The sequence below is a fragment of the Lichenostomus cassidix genome, chromosome 5 (assembly GCF_008360975.1).
Source record: "Lichenostomus cassidix isolate B80296 chromosome 5, HeHo_3.0, whole genome shotgun sequence".
Classification (NCBI taxonomy): domain Eukaryota; kingdom Metazoa; phylum Chordata; class Aves; order Passeriformes; family Meliphagidae; genus Lichenostomus; species Lichenostomus cassidix.
This window is the reverse complement of record NC_139486.1, coordinates 56,891,288-56,916,705: the sequence shown is the minus strand read 5'-3', so window position 1 is coordinate 56,916,705 and position 25,418 is coordinate 56,891,288. Positions and strand designations below refer to the sequence as shown.

At 41.6% G+C, this 25,418-nt stretch overlaps 1 protein-coding gene across 3 annotated transcripts in view; it reads right to left on the bottom strand.

The window, feature by feature from the left end:
• NAV2 (neuron navigator 2) overlaps nt 1-25,418 on the bottom strand; it is a 194,214-nt gene that overhangs the window by 79,790 nt on the left and 89,006 nt on the right. For all 3 annotated transcript variants that reach the window (XM_085063238.1, XM_085063239.1, XM_085063241.1), the window contains 4 exons: nt 18,368-19,466; nt 14,764-14,876; nt 11,724-11,832; nt 8,959-9,354 (listed from right to left, as the gene is read on the bottom strand). In XM_085063238.1, the coding sequence (XP_084919364.1) occupies nt 8,959-9,354; nt 11,724-11,832; nt 14,764-14,876; nt 18,368-19,466 (1,717 nt within the window). The remainder of the gene's footprint in view (nt 1-8,958; nt 9,355-11,723; nt 11,833-14,763; nt 14,877-18,367; nt 19,467-25,418) is intronic.

Here is a 25,418-nt window from a genome sequence, read left to right as displayed (position 1 = left end):
CCAGTGTTTTACTCAGGCTGGGGAACAAGACCAGGAAATATTACCATGTATATAACTGTAACAGTACTCAAAGTTATTGGAATTTATTGTCCTTTCACATCCACACAATATGGAACCCAAGAGTATTGGCTTCTCCTCTATAATGACACATTGCAGTCCAAACAAATACACTTATAAATTGCATGCTTAACTGCAATTTATCTGACCTCCCATATTGAAAAACACGATAAATTTGCACTACCAGTCTTGCTAGTTTTATAACTCCTACAAACTTTGCCACTATATTCAGTGTAAAAAAACCCAGAACTTAGAAGTATTTTTTTACCTGTCCCAATATAAAAAAAGTTGAAATGTATGATATGGGGAAAAGCATAATATCCAGACTCCGACTTTTATAGAGATAGGTAAGTTCTACAAAAAATTTAATCTCACATATGCTTTATGAATGGCACCAACAGCCAGAGGGGAATGACTGCCTTTAATGAAGCTGAATATAATAATATTCAATGAACAGACAGTGAGACTGGGATGATGATGGTTGTTAAAAGGAGTTTCTAATCTTTTCGGGAATTAATGTCCAAATATTCATCGCTATAGTTTCACTCTTCATGAGCAGGGGAAACAAAATTAACCAAAATTCTGTCAATATGAAAAGACTCAGGTTAAACAAGAGCACTATTATGCACGTCTAACACACAATTAGGACTTACAGCTCACTTTCTAGGTGACACTTTTTTCCTATTAGAAAGTGGCTCCTTGCCCTGCATTACAGGCACAAAGTCATTTGCTTTGGACAACCTGGACCTTTAAATTTCTCTTTTCTTTAGCCAGATACACCCTTTCTGTGCCTCTGAAATTCTGAGTGCTGTAACAAGCCCTTCCAAGTGCAATATTTTTAGGGTATTTCTGATGCTGAAGTGATTTATTCCCCTTTCCTGAAAGGCACGCTGAGGAAACAGGAATGGGTTATGCCAGGGATCAGCAAAATCCAGTGACTTGACTTCTGTCTGCACTCCCTACTTACTGACAGATACAGCCAGCCAAGAGCTGTACACACTTACTTTTATGGTCTGACAACTCTACCACTTCATATATATTCATTTCACTCCTTAACGCATGAATATGAATTTTCCAACTTTGAAAACAGATAGCCAAGGGACAGGCATTCTTTACTCAAGGATTAGGAAGAGAAGGAGCAGCAGGGAAGTCAGCAGCACACAACAGACTGGGCAAGCCTATCCTGACCTGCTCAGAATCCTCTAGCTCCATAATCTAAATCCCACAAGAAGAGAGCAGCAATATGCCCCAAGCAGGACCTGACTCTGGCAGCTCAGGTGCTCCTGCCTTCCTCTTGGTGCTTTGGATTACAGGCTGGTGTGGAAATTATTGCCCAGGTGTCTCCTGACAGAAGACTTGCCCAGCAACCCAAGTGCTTGAAACTTCAAGAAACAAAAAGTTCATTGAAATGACAGCTTTTGGATTATTCCACATATCAACGTCTGCTTTGACAGGCGGAAGTTTTCTGTTATAGATGCAGCAGTAACACTGTTATCCCTAATGCTTTCCTTTAAATCTCTATTTTCACTAGGCTTCATCTGTCTCGTCATTACAGTCAGTTAAACGAGATCAAGAGGCTTAACGAGCTTTGAGTATCAAAGAACAAGTCTAACTTTGCCAGTCACTAAAAAACCCACAGCAGAGAATTCCCCAGTGCTGTTTCTGAAATATGCTGAATGGGATCAAAACCATCCTGTTATTGCAACTAGGAATATGTCCTAAATCTGACTTAAAAAGAAATGCTACCCTAACAGCTGGATGATGACAACTCCAAATTTCTCAGTTTAGTATGAATTTGATCTGCATTTTTCATCAAAACACTGGCATTGGACCATATGGTCTTTTCCCATGTTTATATACCCCAAAGTCTTTCCAACCACTATTCTTGCCTGACTTGAATCAGTACTTGATCTCTCTAACCAAAGGGTTGAAAACAGACCCTGTCTACAAGTTTGTGGCTGGTTTAAATTCCATCATTGATCCCTGTGAATTTCAACAAAAACATTCAGGAACAGGATTAGGTCCTGAGCTTTCAGGTTGGGACTCCTAATACAATGCCCAAATCCCTAATATTAGACCAAATATTGCATTTCAGGTTTGTAAAAGTGCAAACCTGTTGCTCCACTCATAAAATTTAATTTACATTTAAGGCAGTCAATAATTCATAAATTAACAGACTTTTACTAATGATCACTAACCATTTACAATTAACAAACTAATGAATGAACTATGAATTGTTTTGCAGATGCATCAAATATGGAGTAAACCCTGAACAAATTCCTTGCAGACTCAAGAATCCTAATCACTGCTGGAAAGGAAGAGATACCTGTTCCACTAACAGGTAAGACAGGAAAAATGGGATTGTGTAAAACTTAGTAACTATAAATTAGTTTCATAGTTTATTTAGAGAAACCTCTCACGTGTAAATCACCAACAGCATGAACGGATCTGCTTATTCACATTGCTCAAACCAATCTAGAAGCAAAACAAGTTCATCCCATTAACTACTTAATACTCAGACCTTTCTCTGTGGAAAAAAATGAGAAATCTGCAGAAATAAGTGGCTTTTGTGAAATCAATACTTTTCTATCTGGAAATGTATTAAGGCTACCTGGCACATAAGTCCTTCAGCAGCCATCAGATAACAATTTTCAGGCACTGCTAAATTTTTTTCTATGTCTTCTCAGCTTCAAGCAGTCTTCAGGCAAGGAATTTTAAGGGCAGTGTAGCCTGTAAGGGACTTGAGTGGCTGCTGCTCCTATGTGTCCCCACTTCCAGAACAACTGATTGAGCTTTTGAAGAAACCAGTTTCCTGTGGAACAAGCAGCCTTAGATATTTGTGGTTAAAGAGAAGCTGTTAATACATAAAAAAATATTAGACTGAAAGTGTCTCTCACATGGTTGCACCTATTCCTGCTCCAGAGGAGACTCTCCAGGGTATGATCTTCTTTCCAACACTCACTCTATCTGTAAGCCAAGGGCACCTTAACCTCAAATTCACCTCCACCTCAAGGAGGAGGCTTGCTCCAGCATTGCTTTTAAAACCCTTTTTAAAATCTAGTCAGCCCAGACAGACTGGGCTGGAGTCAGACTGGAAAAACCCAAGAGGTCAATGCTTTCAGGTGTGCATGAAAACATCACTCAGGACGCCCAGGGAAACATGGGTGGAAACTCATTACTGAAAAGAGGACAACCAAGCACCACCACCAGGCTGCTGGCTTGGAGCCAGCTGAAAGCCCACCAGAATCCCTCAGTTGTTCAGTGGGGTTTTGCACATGCCAGCTTTGATTTAAATGCCTAATTTCTTTCTCAGAGTGCATTTTAGTGATAATCACAGAACTAAGCTATAGAATAAGTGAGCCATTTTTCACTATCCTCTTTAATTCTGTTCAGGAGAGGAATGACCTGAGACCAAACAGGATTAAGGAGGGAGTGCTGCTTCTCTAGGTTCTCAGCAGCAGAGGAAGAGTAACTCCACAGCCACTTTGGACTATTCCCTCATGCCCACCCTTTTCCTGCGGATGGAGCCACATGAACACAGTGTGAATGACTGCATCCCCCTCTACTGGCTAGCCTGGACTGGGACCCTATTTTGTCCTTCAGAAGCTGTCCCTTCACTCAAATCACACCGATCTGCTGGCACTGATGCAGCACTTCAAACACTGCTGAGCTGTTTATTACAGAAAAGCCCCGAGTGGGATAACTGCTATTAAATGGTATTTTGGTTGCTGTTGACAATAGGTCGGTGTGTACAAGTAAACAAAAATACAAAACAACACAACTAGGGCATTCATTCTATTGATTAACACTACATATGACCTAACATGGCTTTTTCTACCATTATACTAAAAAAAAAGCTGTCTAAGGTTATAACTCATAGGCCTATGTTGTCTTCCTATCCTGAATCATACACTGCAAGAAAGGTTCTATGAGAGCATTTTATCTGAGATATCATTTGTGATAAATGATAAAACACTGTCTTACTGATGAAGCTTCTTGACACAAGAACTACTCCAGAACTGAAGGCAGTATTTAAGAATATTTAAATCAATATACAACATTAACAATATTGAAAATGCTTGTGCAATATCCTACTCATGTCTCCTGCAAGGAACTGTAAATACAGTTCTTCTAATAAGAATACTATCTTTATTTAAACCCTAACATAATTTTTTCTTTTCATTCTTACAGCACCAAGATGTCTATGACTTTAAGTCCAAACTCAGTTTCAACCTTTTTTTCTACAAAGTCAGAAGTCAAGATTTCCCTGCCCCTTTTCATCAAAGTCAAACTTTTGAGTTTGCTTGTCTGACTCCTTCCATATTTGCATTAATTATGTATTTACCATATATAGTTGCTATTCTGTAATGTTGAAAAGATGACAGTGTAGAAGTAGTCAGCCCTAGCAAGAAGAAAAGCAATTCAAATAAACACTCTGCTCCAACACAGAAGAAAAATAAAATAAACCTCCTAATGAGTCTTAGTTGTGCTGAAGTGCTAGAGCCATATAAGGAATGCAGTTTTATCCATCCACTGTATTTAGATGAAACCTTATCACTAAATCCATATCAGTTAAAGAGCAGTGTCCAGTAAATGACTAACACACTGTAAATCAGAGTGTACAGAAAAAACACTCTGATTGGAAAGAAACAGGTCAGAAAAGCCTAGCCAGAGAGCATTGAATCAATGCACAGGGCACACACATTCTCACTCAGCCACTCCTGATTTCCAGCCAGCCATGAGTTAGTTACCTGGAGCAGCAGCCACTCCTGATGCAGACACCTTAGAAGGAAAGGGTTTCTCTCACCTGCTGTTACCAATAACAAATCCTCACTAGCAGCAAGCTGCAGAGTCCTCCTCCTCCTTCTGTGAAACCTCAGCCCAAGTGAAGGTCTCTTACACCATGTATGACCCTGACATCTGAAGAAAATGCGTCACTGTCTGACTGGTAAACAGCACAAAACCAAGAAACTGAGCTGCAAGAATCCTACAAATATCAACTACACTTCAACTTTCAGTGACATCAGTCCTCAATTTCAGCTCTTTTTTACCTCCCAACAGATGTAACTCTTAAATGTAAGCCTGTTTCAGAACTCTATTTCAGTGATGGGTTTGGTCCATGAAGGGCACAGTTCTTCTGGGTGGGTTTGACAGACCTGAGCTTGATTGCCCAGTCAGAGTGGCCTGTTCTCCCTCTTACCATCCTTCATTCACATTCCAAATTCAACTGCTTCCAGTGCTTGTAAAAAGGTCCCCAGGGACCATAAAGGTTTGAATAAACAAGAAGGAATCATAAACCCATGAGGACTGTGCACACAAACACATTAAGAGGTTGTGGTAATAGAGATGTGGAATGGGACTATATCACCACCAAATCATCAATTATGGGGAGATTGATAAAATGGTAAAATGCATCCCCCCAACCACAACCACTGCAGCCAGGGGAGGTGGCTGCAAGCAGAATTTTAGCACAGTGCCCCTGACCATTGTTGGGACACAGCTGGAACAGCCATGCTTCTGCAACAAATGATTTTTGACAAAGGTGTGTTTGCAACCCAAAGCCGTTTCCTGAGAAAACTTGTGACCAGCACTAATCAGTATATCCACGCTGTTAATTCTGCACAGAAAGCTGCACACTTAAGGTAATGAAAACAGGGACAGAGGATTAATTAAATGAAAAGAAAATAATTATAAAAGCCTTTTTTTTTACCAAAAGGCCTGTTGCTACATTTCAGTAAGAGATAAAAAGGAAATTAACTCTCATTAGAGAGAACTGGGGCTAAGGAAACAAAGAAAAATATGTAGAAATGTGCATGTTAGTAGCCAGAGGGAGACTGAAGTGTACAAAACCTTCTGAACAAACCCAAAAAATCCGTGAGAATTAACATCTCTGCCTGGGACAATTTTGGGGTAGACAGGCAAGACAATTCTGAGCTCTGAGATGCCACTTTCCAACATCCAGCTCAGCCAGCCCCAAAGGGAGTGGGCTGGGGGCTCACTGCTCCCCTCACACAAATCCTACTCCTGTTGTTTCATCACTGGGTTATGTTTTAGCTCCTGCAATAAGGCAGCTTCTTACCTTTGATCCACCCCCTGGAGACTTGCTTAGTTTAAGAGCTGTTCTCTGTCCCTTTGGCAAAGATACTCTTCCTAACCCTAAGAAAGCAATCCTGGTGTCTGCCAGGGCTCTGCTTGAGCAGACTCATTAAGGGAGGCCAAACGAAACTTCCCATGACCCAGTACATTTCAGAGAAAGCATCAGGATCACAGGGCTAAACTAGTTTTTCTTGGCTATTGGGTTTATTTTGGCTGTAACAAATATTTTGGCTTCCTTCCCTATCACTTTGCCAATGAAAACACAGATCCAAGGTTTTCAGACTCCAGGATTGCAGCAATTCTGAAAAATGACAAAGTGAAACACATACCAGCTAATAAAGAGCTATTCATGCTCTAAATACCCTCTTGTGCTGCTCTCCACACAGTGTAGCTCAGCTTCTGGAAATGTTGAGCCTGTTTGCCCCACCATTGATCTTGGTGATTTGTTCTGCTGCAAGTCACATGGATGCTTTCTTTACAAGCAACCTCTCTGATTTTGAAGCAGTTTATTATTCCTCTCCCACAAAAACACAATGCTATCCCACTTTTTTACTACTGGAATTAAACAGACATTGGGGAGCATAACTTAGGGAACAGGCTACCAAACATCTGTTCACACTGGAGATGGCAACCCCGTGTCATTAGGTGTGACCAAAGGTAACACCTTTATTTTTTTTTATCCTTTATTTTTTAAATTTTTTTAATCCTTCTCCATTAATACTGGAATGCTGTTACTGCAGTTTAATACTGCAATACTCCCTTCTCAGGGAATCCACAAACACAATTACTCTCCACAGACTGCAACCCCAACATTGTCAGGCTGCTTCCAGCAATGCTCACTCCAAATACCCACCAGGGCAGCAAGGAGCGGATCCCCAAACTGCCCATCTCCAAACCCTGTCCACAACCCAGAAATGGAGCTGGATCTTTCCAAGAGTGACCTCCAATACCAATTCTGTCCCTGGAACTTAGTCAATGACTCCAGCAGTGCTATATGAATTGATAAACCCACTCATACCATTTAGCAAAAGACTTTTGTAGCTAAAGGCAAAAGATGTGGAAAAGAAAAAAAATTTGTACACACTTTTGTCCTAAGAACCTTAAATTGAGATCTCATTTATCAGTATGTGGCAATTACATGAATAAAAAGTGAAAGTTCTTTCCCACCTTTAAAAATTTGTGGGGGAAAAGAGTCAGATACTCAGTTAAAGATGCCCCAACACTCAAGGCCAGGGGTGAGGAGGGGTGGAGTGTATAACTCTGCTGCAATCATCATTCTTGGTGTCTAACTCATTGCTTTGGTGATGGTGGTACCAACTGGCAAAACCATTTTATTACCCAGAATCTAAGACCACTCTTGTACTTTTAGACTGTGGAGATTCACATTTTTTTCCCTTGCAGGGTGACCAGACACAGAAAAGGAAATGATGCACAGAGATCTGTGAAGGGACAGATTTCTCTGGCAATATCATCCATAAATTTGACAGATTTTCTATTCTTTCCTTTTCCTCAACCTGCAATCTGAATTTTATATACAAAGCAAAGATCTGCAAAGACTGGGGCTCTTCTGTGAGCAGCAGAAGCCTGAGCTGAAACAATTCTGCCAGGGATTATTCTAAACTACTACTCAAGGTGTTTTATAGAAACCACAGTGCTACTTAGAACTTACTTTCCTCACTTCCAGACCAAAACTACAGCCGCAAGTTTGAATAGAATTCATGGTCCAGAGGAAAAGCAGGAACTGTTGCTACAATAAACATTACAAAATTCAGGTGTAAGTTGATTTATTTGAGGAAAACACAAGGTGCTTTAGTGATTTGGTGCATTATTAATGCAGCAACAGCTACTGGTGCTTTATCTGAAACAGAATTTTATGCTGTTCTTTGCATCAGCTACTTTGCTATATGCTTCCCTAATGAAGCATTAAAAAGAAAGTGTCTGACTTTTCAAAAAGTGTGAAAATATCCAAATATTCATCATGGACAGAATTAACGGAAGTTTCCAGATGGTGTAACTGAACTGATTCAGTTAATGACAAAGCAGCAGCTGAATTCCAGTAAGAGACACTATATCTTCCAAAAAAGCCAACACCACAAGAAATGTCGCAAATTAAAAAAAAAAATTACCAAAAAAGCAAAGGATGCAAGATGGCCAGGGCTGCCACAGGAAAGAAAAAAAGCCATTTAAATCTCAAAGATCAGCTTTAACATCAATGCAACGCTAATGTACTTGAGCTAAGAAAAAACGACTGTGTTTTCCAGTAGGAACTGAAAATGGGCATGTTGAATTGAACTGAATACTGGCTTAGGAGTAAAGAACAAATGCTTTCTCCATTCAAGGCAGAGATAAAATGTAAAACCTTGCTAATAGCTGTCTATCACTTCCTATTTCTGCACACTGATTTGTTCTTTAAACCTTATTTAGCATGTACCACTATTTTACCTAAGACAGAAATGCAAACTCCCTTCCTTCCAGTGAACTGGCCCCTCAAAGTTCTGACAGCAAAACAGTTCAGTAAAGTACAAAAAAAGCCTCACTGCCTCCATCTCGTGGGCACAAATGAATGCTGCAAACACAGTGAGCCTTGACTCAGGGAAACATGTAACCACGCACAAGAATACCATCATCTCTAGGGATATCTTCTCAACATGGCCTTACAACTTGAATTTGTGATAATGAGCCGTCTCTCTAAATGCCTATTGAAACAATTAGGGTATTTTTAGCGCTGGTTTTTATAACCTGTCCAGGGAAACACAGAGCCGCGAGCAGAACGGACAGAGCGCCGAGAGCGCAGTGTTCACTCACCCGCTGGTGATGTCGTCAGCCCTGATGTTCTTGCCCAGCACGTCGCCGTCACTCATGTAGCCGCTGGCGTCCATGGCGATGCCCTCGAGCTCCACGTCGCCGCCGGCCTTGTCGGTGACATCCACGTGGCACACGCTGGAGCCGCGCGTGGCCAGCTGGCGCCGCAGCGGCGTTGGGTACAGGTAGCGGCCGGCGCCCGGCTCGGCGCTGACGAAGCGGCTGGCGTTCCCGCGGGGAGGGTAGCCATTCCCCATGGACGGAGCATCGCCCGCCTGCAGCCGCGGGCTGGACTGGCCCAGCCGCCAGGACAGCGGTGTGGGCCGGCCGGTCAGGCTCAGGATGCTGCGGCCGCTGATCTCCGTGGTCACGTTGGTGTCAAACGTGGTCTCCAGCGTGCTGCAAAGGAGAGATGCAGATGTGGCTCTGATGCCTGATGGTTTTTTGCCTTTTCGCTTTTATATACTCTTTGATATATTTAATATACCCTTTTATATATCTTATATACCCGTTCGTGTATTTCTGTACCCTTTTTACATTTCTGTACCCTTTACATATTTCTGTACTCTTAGCCTCTTAACCTACATGCTTGTAACTTTTGTAGCCTGATATTCTAGCTCACTTTTAGGGTTCTGCATGGCAGAAAAACCAAACATTCACGGTAGGAGGCCAGAGAGCCCCATGCTATCAAAAACTTGAAGTTTCAACCTTGGTTGAAAGCTTCTCTCTAGAATACATTTCATAAACTAGGCTCTAACCTCATTTAGAGGAGGATTTTTTAGAATAGGAAGACATTACTTAATGTATTAAGTTTCTTATTGAAGAATTCTGAACAAAATGCTAATTTGCAAAGTCCATAAAAACTGTATACTCGTTATACGGTGTGGGTACCTCTTGGAGCATTCCACCTTTGCAGAGCTGAGCACCTAGGGATCCTATAAAAATACCAAGGTAAAACCCTTTCACCCCTTTAACAGTGTCTGCCTCATAATTCTAAGCCAGCCAAAAGGCAACAGCTCTCATGTGGGATGCTGTGAGATTCCAGGTGATTCCAAGGCCCTGAATGCTCCCCACGTTACAGACTCCACACAACAACAATTTACTGCTACAACACTTGGAGAGATCCTTCCTTTTCACTTTTCAGGTCCTTCCTCCACGTTCCTAAAGAGACTCCTGCATCCAGGCCACCACGTGATCTACATGCACCTGAGAAGACTTTAGCAGGAATTTTTTAATGGATTATCCACAGTGTCAAAGCATAACTTTCTTATCTTCAAGCACGTGTAACTCCATTACACCATGGTTTTGCCAGTCCAGGCAAGGGAGTGGGATAACAAGCTGACTAAAGGAAAACCTGATGAAATACTCTTTTTCTGATATATTTACTTTTTTTGTCTGCATTCATGAAAATCCTAACTCTGGAGATGTGTCCAGCCACAAGATGGAAGCTATTTCTACACCATGGAAAGGATTAAATGAAAGGAATAAGAAGAAAGGCCAGAAATTTTTTTTCTTTAAAATATATTTTGCATATCAACAAACCAATAATGAACTATGAATTTCTTTTAAGGTATTTAAACCCAAACCCAGGGAGTAAACCCAGGGAAAACAATAAATTACTCATATATTCATGAATTGAGTATATTTAAAAAAATATTTGCAATACTTCTATATGAAACCTTAAAAATGGGATTACACTGTGAGTTTTCATGTGATGTGTATAGATTAGAAGACTGCACCCTGAATTCCCATAGCTGAGTGGCAGCTAATAAATTTGCAGCTAATCATAGCTGCAACTTCTCTTACCCATATGAGCTCTTCCTTTCCTGCTCAACTAAGTGCCACTTTTTAAAATTTATTGTGGATATTGGTAAAAATATACAGCACTGTACCATTCTCACTATAATGTTACGTGTAAACTGCAAAAACCTTCATATTCTCTGGTTGTTGTAATTAAGCCATGAAGCTCTGTCACATTAATTGAATTTTGCACAGAAAAATAGCTTTGGGAGCTCATCTTTGCAAGCTCTGCTTCAGTTTTAGACACAAAGCCAAAACACAGGGTGTTCCCCCAATAAACTCATTTAGGGCTGGGGTGCATAAGGCACCAAGCATTAGGTGGGACTCCAACCTCATTAGGGGCCAAACAGCTTATTCTCCCAAACTTCCCAGCACTGAAAAGATCTAACTCACATAATATTTAAATGTAATAGCAATCCTGGTTTATTTACAGTTAATTTTAAATATTGCTGAAGATGTCCAAATGCTGCTTGACAAGGAAAAAGCAGTTACAGAGAAAAATACACGGATGCTAACAATATTAGAAAAAATTGTTTCTTCAAAGTTTGGTCAGGAATTTAAATTATGCACTTGATAATGTGGGTCAAGCATAGTTCACCTCTTATTTAAACAAAAATATTACACATAGGAGGAGAGGAGTGTAGTGCACTGAAGTTATTCAACAGTAAGACAAAGAAACATTTTAAAGTGTAACTTATATTCAAACATCACCTCATACATTTAACAAGAAGTGATTATTCTCAACCTTTGAGTCACTGCACAAGCCATCCCATCAATTCCTTGTCATACATCTCAACAACCAGTAAACATTATTCAAATTCTGTGCATTAAAGACAAAAAATTACAAGATAAGTATCTCCCCTTGTCAGTGTTACTAATTTTTCTAAGGATGCAACCCAGCCAGGTGTAAGAGATGTAGAGTAAGAGCATTGAGGCTTCTATTTCCTTACAAACAGTGGTGTCCCTACCTGTGAGTGACCTGTGTTCCCCTCAAACTGGACATGGTTTCCTCCAGGTTCTGCCGAAGGTCAGCGATGTTCTTCACAGTTCGCAGCCGCCGAGTCTCCGGATCCTCTCCTGCAGGGAAAATCAGCCATCAATAAGGACCAGGCATGAGGGAAACAGCACAGAGCTGAGCTGGTACCTATGCCTGAATCTGGCTCAAAGGTATTTTTTTACTGACTTTCTAAGCTGGTTGGGGTTGAGATTCCATTCCCCTCAGCAGCACCTGCTGCTGTCGCATCCTGACTGGGATGAGCTCTGCAGGGCTCATCTCACTTCACAGGCTGCCTTTGAGATGCTGCTCTACTGTCATTTCCCATATGACCCAGTTTCAATGCTGGTTAACTTTTAACCTCATTGGAATATACACTCCATCAATACCACCCCTTCCATCTCATCTACTGACACAACATCAACCTGACACTAGCAATTTCTCCAATGCTGTATTTTCACGAGATCTCCTTTTTCCTGTTTCACATAGATCTCATTCTGCAATAACAGCTTTCCATAAACTAAACTGTGCTGCCTGGGTGCTCCATGCCGAGTAATGTTTCAGGTAAAATGACAAAAGATTTTGCTTGTCAACACCACAACTCAGTTACTGTTCCTAAAATGTGCTACATGACACAAAGTTGGGAGATGAGTTAGTTTTCATGGCATTTAGAAATAGTGTTCTTTCACTTTGTTCTGAAGCACATCCATGTCCTGCTCTTTAAAAGCAGAGTTTATGTACACAAAAAAAAAGTCTTCCTACTCCCTCAGCATAATTGCATTTAATAAAATTAATAATTTAATTAGTGCCTCAGCATAATTTATTTACGTGCTCTCAGCTGTCAATTCAGAAATGCTTTGGTTGCTACCTCAGCTGAGCTTTATAGAGTTAAAGCCTCTAAGAGGCTGAAGAGAAGTGAATTTCTTGTAGTGCCAGCATATTCTTTGTAAGCTGAAATGTGGAACAGAAAACCTCCAAAAAGCTGTCACAAAGCTTCTGCTGGACACAGAAGGAAATTATTTCATTCTAAAGGGTTTACAACTCACCACGGAAGAAAATACTACAGTAAATGTAAAACTTTTCTCATTTTGTATCAGCCTTCTCCATACAAGTGATGCATTCCTGAGCTGCCAGGATGCTGGTCACCCACACGAGTTAAGATGGATATCTATCCCTTACACACATTACAAGTGTCAAGAATCACATAAAAAAGCTGCTGTTGGAACTTTCTACATTGTCTGCTTTAAATTTCACATTTCTAAAAGATAGCAGGCAGGTGGTACAGAAAAACCCACTCACACACTGCTGCCCACAAAGCAGCAGGGGTACAAATTATTGACCAAAGTACTTAGTACATGTTAGCAATTTTTTCTTTAATCAGTCTCTGCTCTTTGGGAAATCATCTCCCTGAGTTACAATTCACTTAACCCAAAGGGTCAAACAATTATGGTCTGGCTGGACTGGAAACATCCACCTAACAAGACTGATTACTTTAGCCAGAGGGTCTCTGGGACAGAAAACATCTTCTATACTCATGGATCTACAAATTTTTGCAGTAAAAAACATAAAATATTTATAGGCCTTAAGCTTAACAAAGGTCACAGTGCTCTTTCACAGATCATTTCTCTCATAGATGTGAAGGCAAATGGTAGGTAACTTCTTAGGGGAACACACAGGAGACAAACTAAACCAATTTCTACTGAGAATGCTCTTATGCCTAAATTCATACCAAATTTTCACTTAAATGACATTCCACTGCTTCAATGATAAGTATGCTCAAAAGACAGATATTGGATAGTTGGCTTCTAGAACTTAATTCTGAAATCACTTAGCTCCTCATGAGCAGGCAGCATCCTTAAACAATTCTGCTTCCATTTTTCCCTACCTAAGCTCTCTTTAGTTTTAGACGTGCTTTTAAATTAACAGCATCAATAGCTGCTAAGCAGGGAGAAAAGATATCTGTGCCTTATTTCTTCTGATTCATTTGGGCTGAGGGACTATTTTGTTTAGCTTGCTCTGTTTCCCCCAAGGCCCCTTTATGGATGCTGCTGTCGGGTCTGGCTGTGCACAGCTGAGGTTTGCATCTCCCTTGTTTGAGGCTGTCAGCTGTCTTCCGCCTTGGGATCCCAAAACTTGCATATTCTGGTTGAGTAATAGTTTGTATTTACATAACATCTGTCATTAAAGACTGAAGACCTTTTGTGATCTAGAAACACTTCTCAGTTTGCAGGCTGAAATGCATCCAGCCCAGCCAATATGATGATTAAGAGGTAATGCTGAAAAAGTTTAAGCAGCTGGACACTGTGTTTCTTACTTGGAACTCTCCTATTTAAATGTGAACCCAAAAACCTTCTCAAGGGTTTTATCCCTTGTGCCTTTTATTTGAAAATCACTTGTTTATATTAATAAGCTTAAAATGTTTTGCTAATTAGAATATACTTCTTACAGTAGCAGGAATTGTAGATAAATATATGAGGTGTTTTATAATTTAGTTTGCTCATTTTCTAGCTACAACCAGTTTCAGCTTCTGCATGCTGGACACAGTAAATTGTAGTTGGATTTTGGTGCCCTGTTGCTGCCAAGGCTATTTCTCAAACTGATCAGATTCACGTGGGTGATACTGGGATTCCTCCAAACCAAAACATCAAGGATATAAACATAGTTTCTTTTGCAAGCTCGGAAATAAAGTTTTTAAAAGTAAACAATAAATATGAAGTACTTCAGAATACTTAGAGTCCTTGTAATAGCTTAATCTAAAAAATGCTGCATCTCTCCCAGAAAAACATTAAGTATGCGGAATTCCTAACAATTTCAAGAAATGTGGAGAGCACACCATTGGGCTCAACTTGAGCATCTAGAGGTCAAATTATTGACACCCTGTTTTCATTGCTGAAGAGCTGAAAGAAATACAGTAATGAAGAACTAAAGCACTAGGAATAAAACCAACTTGCTCTAGCCCATTCTCATCTAGCCAGTTAATACCAGTTCTTAGCAGGTCATGCTGCAGGACATACCTGAGAGGTCCTCGAGGGCAGGCTGGGCAGTTTTGACATAAAGAGCAGAGTCCATGCTGACCCCTCCTGTGCTGGCCTCGGCTGTCACATTCCCTTCATTGTCTGTCTGAGACCTGCAAGGCAAAACAAGACAGGGATGTGCAGCCTCTCTCCATCCAAAGTGTCTCAAGGATAACACCAGAAGAGTGCACCTGCCATCAGCCACTCTGTCCCACTCTCCGGAACACACCAGCAGACTGATTTTACATAATTCATTAGTCCCATGTTGAATTATGTCCTAGAAATGGAAACAAGCACTCAGCTGTAAAAAATAAAAAATTCATAGTCCAAGATAGGCTTCACAGCTCATCAGACGGGGTCTTAAGATGTTTGGATTTCCAGATGTATTTTAATTATCGATAACATCAGTTGTTGTGGCTAATCTGATCCTCTCCAACAAAGTCTCTATTGCATGAAGATAAAGCAGGTAGCATGTGATGGCATGTTACACTCCTGCTAGGTTCCCTTCAGTATAATGTGGATTTTAAAAGAAATGACTGGCCAACACCAACTTCAAATGCCAATTTATTGTCTGATATTAGGGCTGCTAGGTAATGAAAGGTGATGTTGTAAGGATCTATTGTCAGATTTGAGTAATATATTGTGACTCATTTCACTTTGCCAATTGTGCTGTATTTTGCTCATAGAGCCACATCAACAAGCAGCTGGAAGCACTCCTGCCCCAAGGGTAAGTGCTGTAAAAAAGTGAAGACACAGTGGGGAATTTTTATTGCAATACTCTTAATTTCACTTGACCCTTGTGGCAGGATGCTCTGCCTGGAGTGGGGTAAAACAACTGGAACAGTGCCCTATTTACAGCTGTTTGTGCTGAAAGGAGAAGGAGGCTTGTGCTGCTTTTGGTGTTGAATAATCTGGAACCAGCCTGACTCCTCAATCCCAAAGTTAAACCTCCTGACAGCGAGGTGGAGATGTGGCAGACCTGGTAAAGCACCTGATAAAGGAACCAGCAAATGATATTACTGATAACTAAAGCTGCTGAGGTGGCCCAGCTGGCCAGGACACACTGGGCTGACAGTCAATCCCTTTATGCTACAAAAACCCAATCCCACTGTTTGATGGCAGGATCTTCTAGCACAGCCCTCCTTGGAGTGTGGAGAGATTCCTCCCTTAATGGGGACATCCTGGAGGGTGAGCAAAAGAGATTTGCCCACAGTCATTGCTATGGGTGAGTAACATCAATCTCTACTTAATAATTGCCTTTGCTAAATTTAATAAAATGCCTGCAATATTGCTTCAAAAATAATGCATTAGACTATACTACTAGTTACAGCTACCTTTACTGTGTAGTAAATAATTCTGATTGAGAACTTCCAGTCTAATAATTATCAAAATAAATCACTTATTTTTATATGAATATATCTGCTTTGCCATCCTTAATCCTACAGGACAGTTCAGTTATTTGAAGTTCAATTACACCTATATAATGCTTTAGACATGAACTAAGTTGACCAAGTCTGGGGCTAAGCCTGGATCCAACTGCACTGAGGACTCCTCTCTGAGAAGAGTCTAGAAAGGAAGGAAATCCTTTCTGCCTCTCCTGACTCAACAGGAGAGCTTCTCTAATAAACTCTGTCTGAAGCTCCCATTGTGCTTGTGAACATCCTACACAAAATGTCTTTTGCTTTGTAAAACCTCATCAAACCTTAAGAATAAACCTACAGACAGCTGAAAAGTACAGATTAAAGTAACCTTAACTGATGTCAGAAAAAACCTGAGCCTCCTACTGCAATGCCTTAACAAGTGCATTTTGCAGATACAAATAATGTCTGGACAGTAAATAGAATAATGTCATATATTTGCCTTGCAAACCAATATAATTTGAGTTTTCTCTTTCCTTTTAAAGCCAACATGATTACACAGTTTGGCATTTGTTCCTCCAATGCTGAAAAGTAAACACTACTTTTCAATTTCTCAGCTGCCAACAGGTAGTTTCATCCCTCTTTTTGTTAAAAAGTCAAATAAATACTGCACAGAGTTTATCAGTATATTTAGATTATGGAGAACATATGGATTGCATTTGCTTTTACACTTTGGATGATGATATCTGTGTTCTAACTAAGATCAATACCAACTTTGAGAGGACTTTGTAGTGATAAACTTTACACAAAGCATCACAAACACATTTTTGGAGGTTATGAGAGATAAACAATAAAGCAGTCAGTTTGGAATCACATTTTTCTATTTAATTATGGATTAAAGTAACACAAACTGCACTGCCAATTTTTAACTCAAAACAAATCTCCAAAAATTACTAGCAGTAGATCCCACTTTCATCCAAAAATGCAACCATAATGGTGATGTAAGCAGATGAATGCAAGAGAAATCAGGATCATGTACTATGTAAACAAGTTTTATTCAGATGCATTTTCCCCAGCTGGTTCCTTTTCATATGACTGCATCCCAGGACACCTGACATTTTATTCCATACACAGAGGGAGAATTCCTAAAGGGATCAGAAGACTCAAGGGTTGCTCTTCCCATTTTGCATTCCCACATAGGCTTTTGGCATCCCTGTCCTTCAGGTTCATCCTATTTACATTCACTTTTACTTAAAGTATGTGAGCAACCCTTTTCTTATGCTACATCTGCCAAGAGACTCAAGGCAAAAATGTGTTCAGTAGAACAGAAAAAACCTGTGGGACAGGGCAACAAAGATGACTAAAGATCATGAACAGAATCTCCACAAGTGAAAACTAGAGGCTAGGATACCTCAGCCTAGAAAAGACACATCTTTAGGAAGGGAAGAAAATGATAAAGGTCTCTCAAATCATGAGCAGCAAGAAGATGAAGGAGACAGAGTGAACACTTGCATCCTTTTCTTATGAAAGAGCTAAGAACTGTCAAAGAAAACTCAGAGATGGTTGTCCAAACCAAAAATCTCAGCCTCTGACTGAGGAACTTCTGGTGTCCCAGTCATGGTGGGGAGCACATCCTTAGGAATTTTTCCTGGTTTTTTCTCTCTTGTTACACTTCCCTGTGCATCTTCTACCGCCACTGTCAAACAAAAGTGCTTCAAACAGAAAATGGACTAGACGGAGGTTAGCTGTGACCTCACTTGGCTGCTCTTTTGCTCATCTCAGGGTTACTACATAGAACACCACAGACTTGTTGTCTGGCCTTACCTAAACGAAAGGATTTTTATTTTATTTCATTTCAAATTTCCAATTCCTGTTTGCAGTGAGGCAGCTCCACCACTGCCAGCCACAATGACGACCATGAGTGGGTCTTGGCATTGTCACAACTTGCACAGCTATGCACAAAACAAACCTGATACATGTTCCTGTACCCTTTGGAAGAGCAGGTGCTGCTCTTCCAAAGGGATTCTCATCTGACCTGCTGGTAGGGTCGAACACAACCATTATTCCCCTTCCTGTCTAACACCTCAACCTGACAGCTTTCACCAATTTTTGTCAAAATGCACAAAATGCCTACTCTCTCAAAGCAAGGAACTTTTCCATGATGTAGCGTTCCCCTTGCTGCTTCACCCCCCTGAAAGAGCATCCGGAGCCACCCTTGTGTGCACCCCGCTCCCCGTGTCCCCTACCTGTACATGAAGGGCGCGACGGTGGCGGTGTTGGGGTGGCTGTACTGCGGCTGGGGCTGAGGTAGCTGCACGCTGACGGTGTTGCTGCCCGTGCTGTGGGTGCTCACCGCCCCGTTCACAGCCTGGCTGCTGCTGCTGCTCTGCAGGCCCCCGGCGCCCTTCCCCTCCGAGGAGGCCAGGCTGGAGGAGGAGCTGGAATGACGGCCGTCCAGCTGGGACTTCTGCTGCGAGATCCCCGAGCCGGCCTTGCCGCCGCGGCTCCTCTCGCCTTCCTTGGCCGCAGCGGGGGCACTTGAGGATTTCCCTGTGCTGTTTTTCATTCCTGGTTTTGGTATTCCGCTGTGCGAAGGAGCAGAGGCCTCCTTCTTGGCACTGCTCAGCTTCCCTCCTTTAGGGATGAAGCTTGCGATCTTGGAGGACTTTTTTGGCATCTCTGTTGTTGTTGTTAGTGCTGTCTGTTCTTCTTTAGGTTCCTCCCGCAGGTCCAGCTTTTCAGTGATGGATGTTCTCTTCATAATGTCTTTACTTTTCTCCTTTTCTTTCTCTTTTTGTTTCTCTTTCTCCTTCTCATTACCCTTTGGAGAACTTTTCTTATTGGTCAGTGCACGGCTGAAAGTCCTCTGTGCAATTCCCTTGAGTGCAATTTTGGGGCTGCTGGACATGGATCCCGGGTTGCTCACATTCTGGTTGGTGGCATCGATCTCCTCGCTCTCCTCAAAGCTGAGAAGCGTCTCCAGCTTCTCACAGCTGTTATCCCGGGACGCCGGACACTCCAGCGCCGTCCCTCCCGCTTTGGAACCCCCTTTGCTGTTGAAGAGTTTTAGCTTTTCCAGCATGGATTTCTGCCCGTTGGGAGCCGTTTTGGCGATTTCCGAGGGTGGCTTTGGAGGCTCCACCGCCGGCTGCTTGACGGATAACATGGAAGACGTCGCTGTGTGCTTGGCACTGAGGGACTTGCTGCGCCAAGGTTTAATAGCAGAGCTGGGCTGAGGGATGGCTGAGGAGTTATTGCAAGGAACAGCGCTGCCGCAGCTTTGAACTGAGGATGAGACATTTTCATTCATTCCTGTGGGCTGGGAGGCTGTGCTGTCTGCAGGCTCTGGAAAAAGAAATGCAGAAAACAACCCCAAAAAAACAACACAGTAGTACCTGGTGTTAGAGCTAGTGTGAGATTCTTTCTGTAATGAAACATCGAGAATTTCACATTGATCACATTAAAAAGACACACTGGTATTTTCAACATCAGTGAAATTTAGAGAAAATAAAAGCCAGTTTTCTTTTCCTACCCAGCAGAACAACGAGTTCCTACTGTATAATTTACATTTACTTGCTGTTTCAAGAAAAAGGAAGAAAAAGAATCTCTTCCAATTCAAACCAAAATGTGTTCTGCAATGTGCTCTCCCTTATTAAGTCCACAATACTTTTTCATTAGCAAAAACACAGCACTATTTTATAACTAAGGGTTCCCTCTGCTTTTGGCAAAATACTTGCTGTCCAAGTTCAATTCTTAGAAAAACCTCAAACTTATAAAAAAATGCAGGAGTAAGGAAAAAAGTAAAACTAAAGTCCTTTCAGTTATTGGGGGTGGGGGTGGTGAGATCTTCACATGCAAAGGTAGAAGATAACTCCATGTACAAAAACAAAACCAATTATATCCTTTAGCAGAGAACCTAAATTAAGTATTACCACACATCCTAATCCAGCTGTAAGAGAAACTTGTGGCAGTAACTGTACAGCCCTCCCCCCCACAGAGAAAACAAATTTTTTATTTAGTTAGTTCCTCCTAATGTTATTTGTTCTTGTTAAGAAATTAGTTCCGAGCTTAAAGAGAGCTTGAAAAATCACACTCACCTACCAGTGGCCACTTCTCCTCTGAATCAGTTTCTCTTTGCAGAGTTTCCTTTTTGGAGATGTTACTCTCTCAATTATCACAAATATGTTTTCTGTTAAACTGCTCATGTTTCCAATTAAATTTTGTCATCTGTGTCTGTTCGCCTGCCCAGCAGCCTGCTGGGGATTAACGGCTCTTACCTATATTTCCCTGCCCTCTAGCACTAAAGTAAACTGTGTACAGAGCTGCATTTTTTTAATTCAAAAATCAACAGCAGCGGAGAGCGTGCGTTCTCGGCAGCAGGAGCAGCCCTGTGAATCCAGCCCTGTAAATCACGAGCTGCTGCAGCCACACAGGGACTGTTTTACTTCACTTTCAGTTGCTCAGTGAAGATACGGCTCTGTTAACCTCCCTCCTCTGATCCAAACCAGATCTACTGGAGATTTAAAGCACATACATCTTCCTGACTCGACAGAGAATCGGGTTTCTAAGAGTATTAGAGACTCCTTAATAATAAACTCAGCCATTTCACATGGTGGAATAGCAGGAACTAACGCTGCTTTTAAAGATATTACTGAAGTCAGAAGATTTCCAAGACTTTTAACCAGTAACTATTATACTGGCCAGTTTTGCTCATCTTTTTCCTATGGCAAACTACCCACATGGAGCTGGAAGGAAGCAGGAGCTGGATTAAAGACCCAGACAGGAATCACGCTGCTTTTAAGCTTGTGCCAGCCTGCTGACTTCCAGGGCATTGTTCCTGTTTTACTCTAGCACAGAGGGAAAACCAAGGCACCAAATATCCCAAACAGTGATGCCACCTGGCCCTCCCGCTGCTCTGCTCAAGCCTGCTGAATTCAACCCCACGGGTTAAGGAGGATCAAGGAAATTAATTCATAGGAATCACAGAATCACCAAGGTTGGAAAAGATTTCCAAGATCAAGTCCACCCGTGAACCCTGCACAACCAAGCCCAGCACTCAACCACATCCCCAGGCACCACACCTACATATTTTTTGAGCACTTCAGGGTTTCCACCACTGTGGAAGGAGTCACAGTGACTCCCAGCGTGAACAGCAGCAGTGACCTAACACAGTGCTCTGACACAGAGAGGAAGGAAGGTGACAACTTCTTCACAAGTTGCCAGCAATGCTCTTCCCTGTGCTTTCAAAAGCTGCACCACTGCCCCTTTGCTTCATGCCTCTTACCATACACCACTGCTTTGTTTTTGTTTTCATTTCCTGAAGTCCTGCTCATCCCAATCCACTTCCCATCCCCACACCACACCAGGCTCCTTTTGCACACTTGGAACAAGCAAGCCTTTGTCTCAGCCTGCCTTCCACAGAAGACATCCAGCAATAGAGTGAAAGCTTCATGAAAATCCCAATTGTGCATAATGTACAGTTAGTTTGTATGGATTATTTTTAAAAATAGTAACAGCCCTTCTCAATACTGAGATATCGCCATAGGGACTGGAGATTGGCAGCAGTTGCAACACTAAATTCTTAATCCACATGTCTTCTGGCCTCACCATGCTAAACAAATCTCAGCACAAAGCACAGCCATGCCCAGAAATCATCAGAGCTGTCTGGGCTTCGTGAACATGCCTAGCATGGATTTACACCCAGGTCCAGGGAGGGACCCAATGTACTGATCAATATGGGCATGGAAGCCTCCACTTGCTCAGAAAAACAGGATTGGGGCAATATAAGGGTGACAGAATGAAAATTACCAATAAGGGCTGTGTCTGTGAAGTAGAAGAGCTGGTTGTATACCCTGTTAGTACAACATATGCAGGCACAAAAATTCAGCTCAGGGTCTGAGCACGCAGACAACTGAGCATATTTGGAAAAGAAATCCACCTTCTTGTCAAACAGGTTCTTCACAACAGTTTGAGAACAATGCAGGCAACATGTGCATGGTCTGAACCAAGCCAGCCTGCATTGCCCAGCTCTCCAAGCCTGCCCAGAGCTGCTCCCTGGAACAAGGGGGAGCTGAGCCCCAGGTCCATAACCTGGCTGGGAAGTCTGACCCTCTCTCACAGCAGCAGAGGCCACCACATCAAAACAGGGCTCTGACCAGCCCTGCAACGCTCTCCTGGAAATGAATGGAAGGTGCTGGTTCAATCTGGGACCTCAACTACATCCTAACAGCCCAGATGAGTGATCCAGTTCACAGAGTTCTGGGGAAAAGCACTTGGCTTGGATCAAGTGAAATGGCTTGTTTTCCAAATCCCAAAGCACTGGTCAAAATTTATTTCCCAGCAAAATCCAGAACATTTTAATTTCTCCTTCTTTTTTTTAATGTTTTCAGGAAATCAATTTATTTATTTATTATTGGTCACTGACTAAAATATGTTTTTTCCAGTGTATTTGTTTATAAACACAAGGTTCTCTTTGTCCCAACACCCCCACATACACCCTCCTGTTTGGAAGTGAATTTTGCTTCTCTTGCCAGTGGTGCAGGATGAGCAGACTGCAGCTCCATTTACAGACATGTCAGAGCAACCAGAATTAGGACAATACTATGACTGCATCACAAAGAAGAAAAAAAAAAAAAGACCAAAACCAAAGAATAGACTGCAACAGTAATGCAATTTTCAGATTGTCTACTTAACATTTGCCACAAAGTGAATTCTGGACGCTATGCACCTGAAATGAATAAAAAAATATTCATAAAGTCTACAGTTAAGCAGCAACACTTTGGGAAAGTAAAGACTATTTTCTTACACAGCTGCAGTGGATTTTGATTCATACTTGGGTCAAATACAGTGAAACTGGAAATTGAACATCCTCAAGCGATTTGTTACATTGCACCATGGCACAGTTACTGCAAGAAAGAAAAGGTTCACCCTTAAACGTTTTTGTGACAAACTGCTCCAGCTCAAGAGAACTTCAGCTTTTCAGATTCTCTGTTTCTTCCTTACGAACAAGTGCTGGCCCTTTTACTCCTCTGGCCAAGTTTGGTAAGCAAAAGGAGTTCTGCTGCCAGAATGCAGCTTCAAATGCTGAGTTTCCTAATGAAGCAGCAACATCAATTCGTGGAGAGCACATCAGCATGCAAAGGGGAAAGTTTTATTCAGCATAGCATAGGCCCTTCTTTCATGAAAAGGAGAGCAGGTTTCATGCATTCAATTAATAAGCTTATTATTTCCCATGTGTTCCTTTGTGAGGGAGATATTTTCTTTCTTCAGCAACCTGCATTAACTAAAACTGACTATAAAAGAAATGTTTTCAAACCCAAGCTGCAGTCTACAATAAATAATGATCACTTTCCTCTTTTCAAAGTCAAATCTTGGCCTGAAATCTATTTTGTTCCTAGTGTTCCTGCTAAAAAAGATGTTGGTGGTCCAGTTCCAATGCCAATACACACTGTAGCATGGGTAAATCTGATTTCAGCTGCTCCTGCAAAGACTGAACTGCATCTGCAAACCTACCCATTTGTGAAGAGGAAAAAAAAAAAAAAAAAAAAGAATCTGAAGGCTTATGATTTAATTCTTCCACAGAAGTCTTTGAGAGCTTATGTTATAATAAGGTCAGGGGAAAATATATGCAACTTCCCATCATTTGTCATGTTCACTCTAAGTAAGAGGACTTTGATTTGCTGTAACTGAAAACTTTCAAAAGCCATCATTATAAGCATGAAAGGCAACACACAGACAAAGGATGTTCTCATAGTTACTCTCCTTAGGAGGGTCAAGAACTTAACAGCATTTTTACCCATTTTCAAATGAACAAACTGTTATTTTTTATTTCTCAGCTATGGGAAAAATAAGTAGTTATGAAGAGAAATATCTTTCAATCCAGCCCATAGATTAGATAACAGATTTAAAAGCAAATTCACAAGCGAATTCTAATTTAGGAAATAAAAGCAGCTCTGCTCTATGACATTACAGTGTCAGAGCTGCAGAAACCACTGTGGCAGTTTCATCTTGTCCCATCTAGAAGAATAAATGGTGAATCCTGACCCTTCCCATCCACCCATCAGAAGACTCTCCTTCAAAGCACTACACATAAAGTCCTACAGAGAAAAGCTTTTTAGCTGAGCCGTTCTCTTCTTCAATAAACATTTATCAAATCCTTAAGTATGGAAATGTCTGCATTCCTGCCAGGAGTCGACTATAAAAACCACAATCTTTCCATAATCCAAACCACGAGCAGGTAGAGCAGAACATTCCCAACAAGAGCAACCTGGCACACAGTCCATTCTCAAAATAAGCACAACTCTCGTGGCCCACGGAAATTTCCATTTCAATTGTAACACTGATGACCAGGGAGAACCACAGCTGGCAGGAAGGGGCTGGCTGAGCTACCAGCCTGGGGTGGGCACAGCATCCACCCACAGGATGGCTGAAGCTTTCTGCTCTCTCTTCTTCTATTCTGGACCACAAAAAGTCCAACAACAATTTTTTTTTTAAATTTTTATCTTTTATTTTAAAAACGCAGAGATTGCCAGATAGGGCAATTCTGTATAACCTGAGAAAAGCCTGAATAGGGAACGTTTTGCTTTGCTGAAGAGAAAAACTTAAAATCATAGTTGGAACCACAGTTGGGAAAGATCTTAAAAATCATTTCCCTGCCTGGGCAGGGATACCTTCCATTAGACCAGGTTGCTCAGGAGCCTTTCTAACTAAGCAGAATTGCTTCCTTCAACTTCTTCCCACCGATTTTCCCTTCAGCAGCAATTAAATTTACTGTAACACAACACAAAAATTACCTGTACTCCATTATATTTGTCTTTCCTTCCACCACATCTACTCCTTCAATCCCAGTGCTGTAAACTCCATAGCTCCAACAGCAGTCCCACACATTCACAGAAATGTGCTCTATCTCTCCAAAGCCTCTCCAAAGCCTGTGGATATGTCAGAAACTCAACTTCCACGTTTCTGGGGAGCTGCCTTCATTCACACAGAGCTCCAGCACATGGAACAACAGCTCTGCTGTTGGCTGGTTCACTCAGCCAGGACTCAGAGTTTTGCTGAGGTGAAGGGAAATCAAACTGCAGCACAGGCAGCCCCTTTTCTCATTGTCTCGCCATAACCAACTAAGACATTTGAATTCCTTGTTGTTTTTGTTTAGTTACTGTAAAATTCAAAATGCTGTCGGGCATGGATGCCTAGGAAAGGTTGGAGGGACCTCTACTGACCACATACCAGTGGGATGATCATAAAAATAATGAAACCAAGTTTACTGTGCCATTCAAAACAAGTTGCACTCCCCAT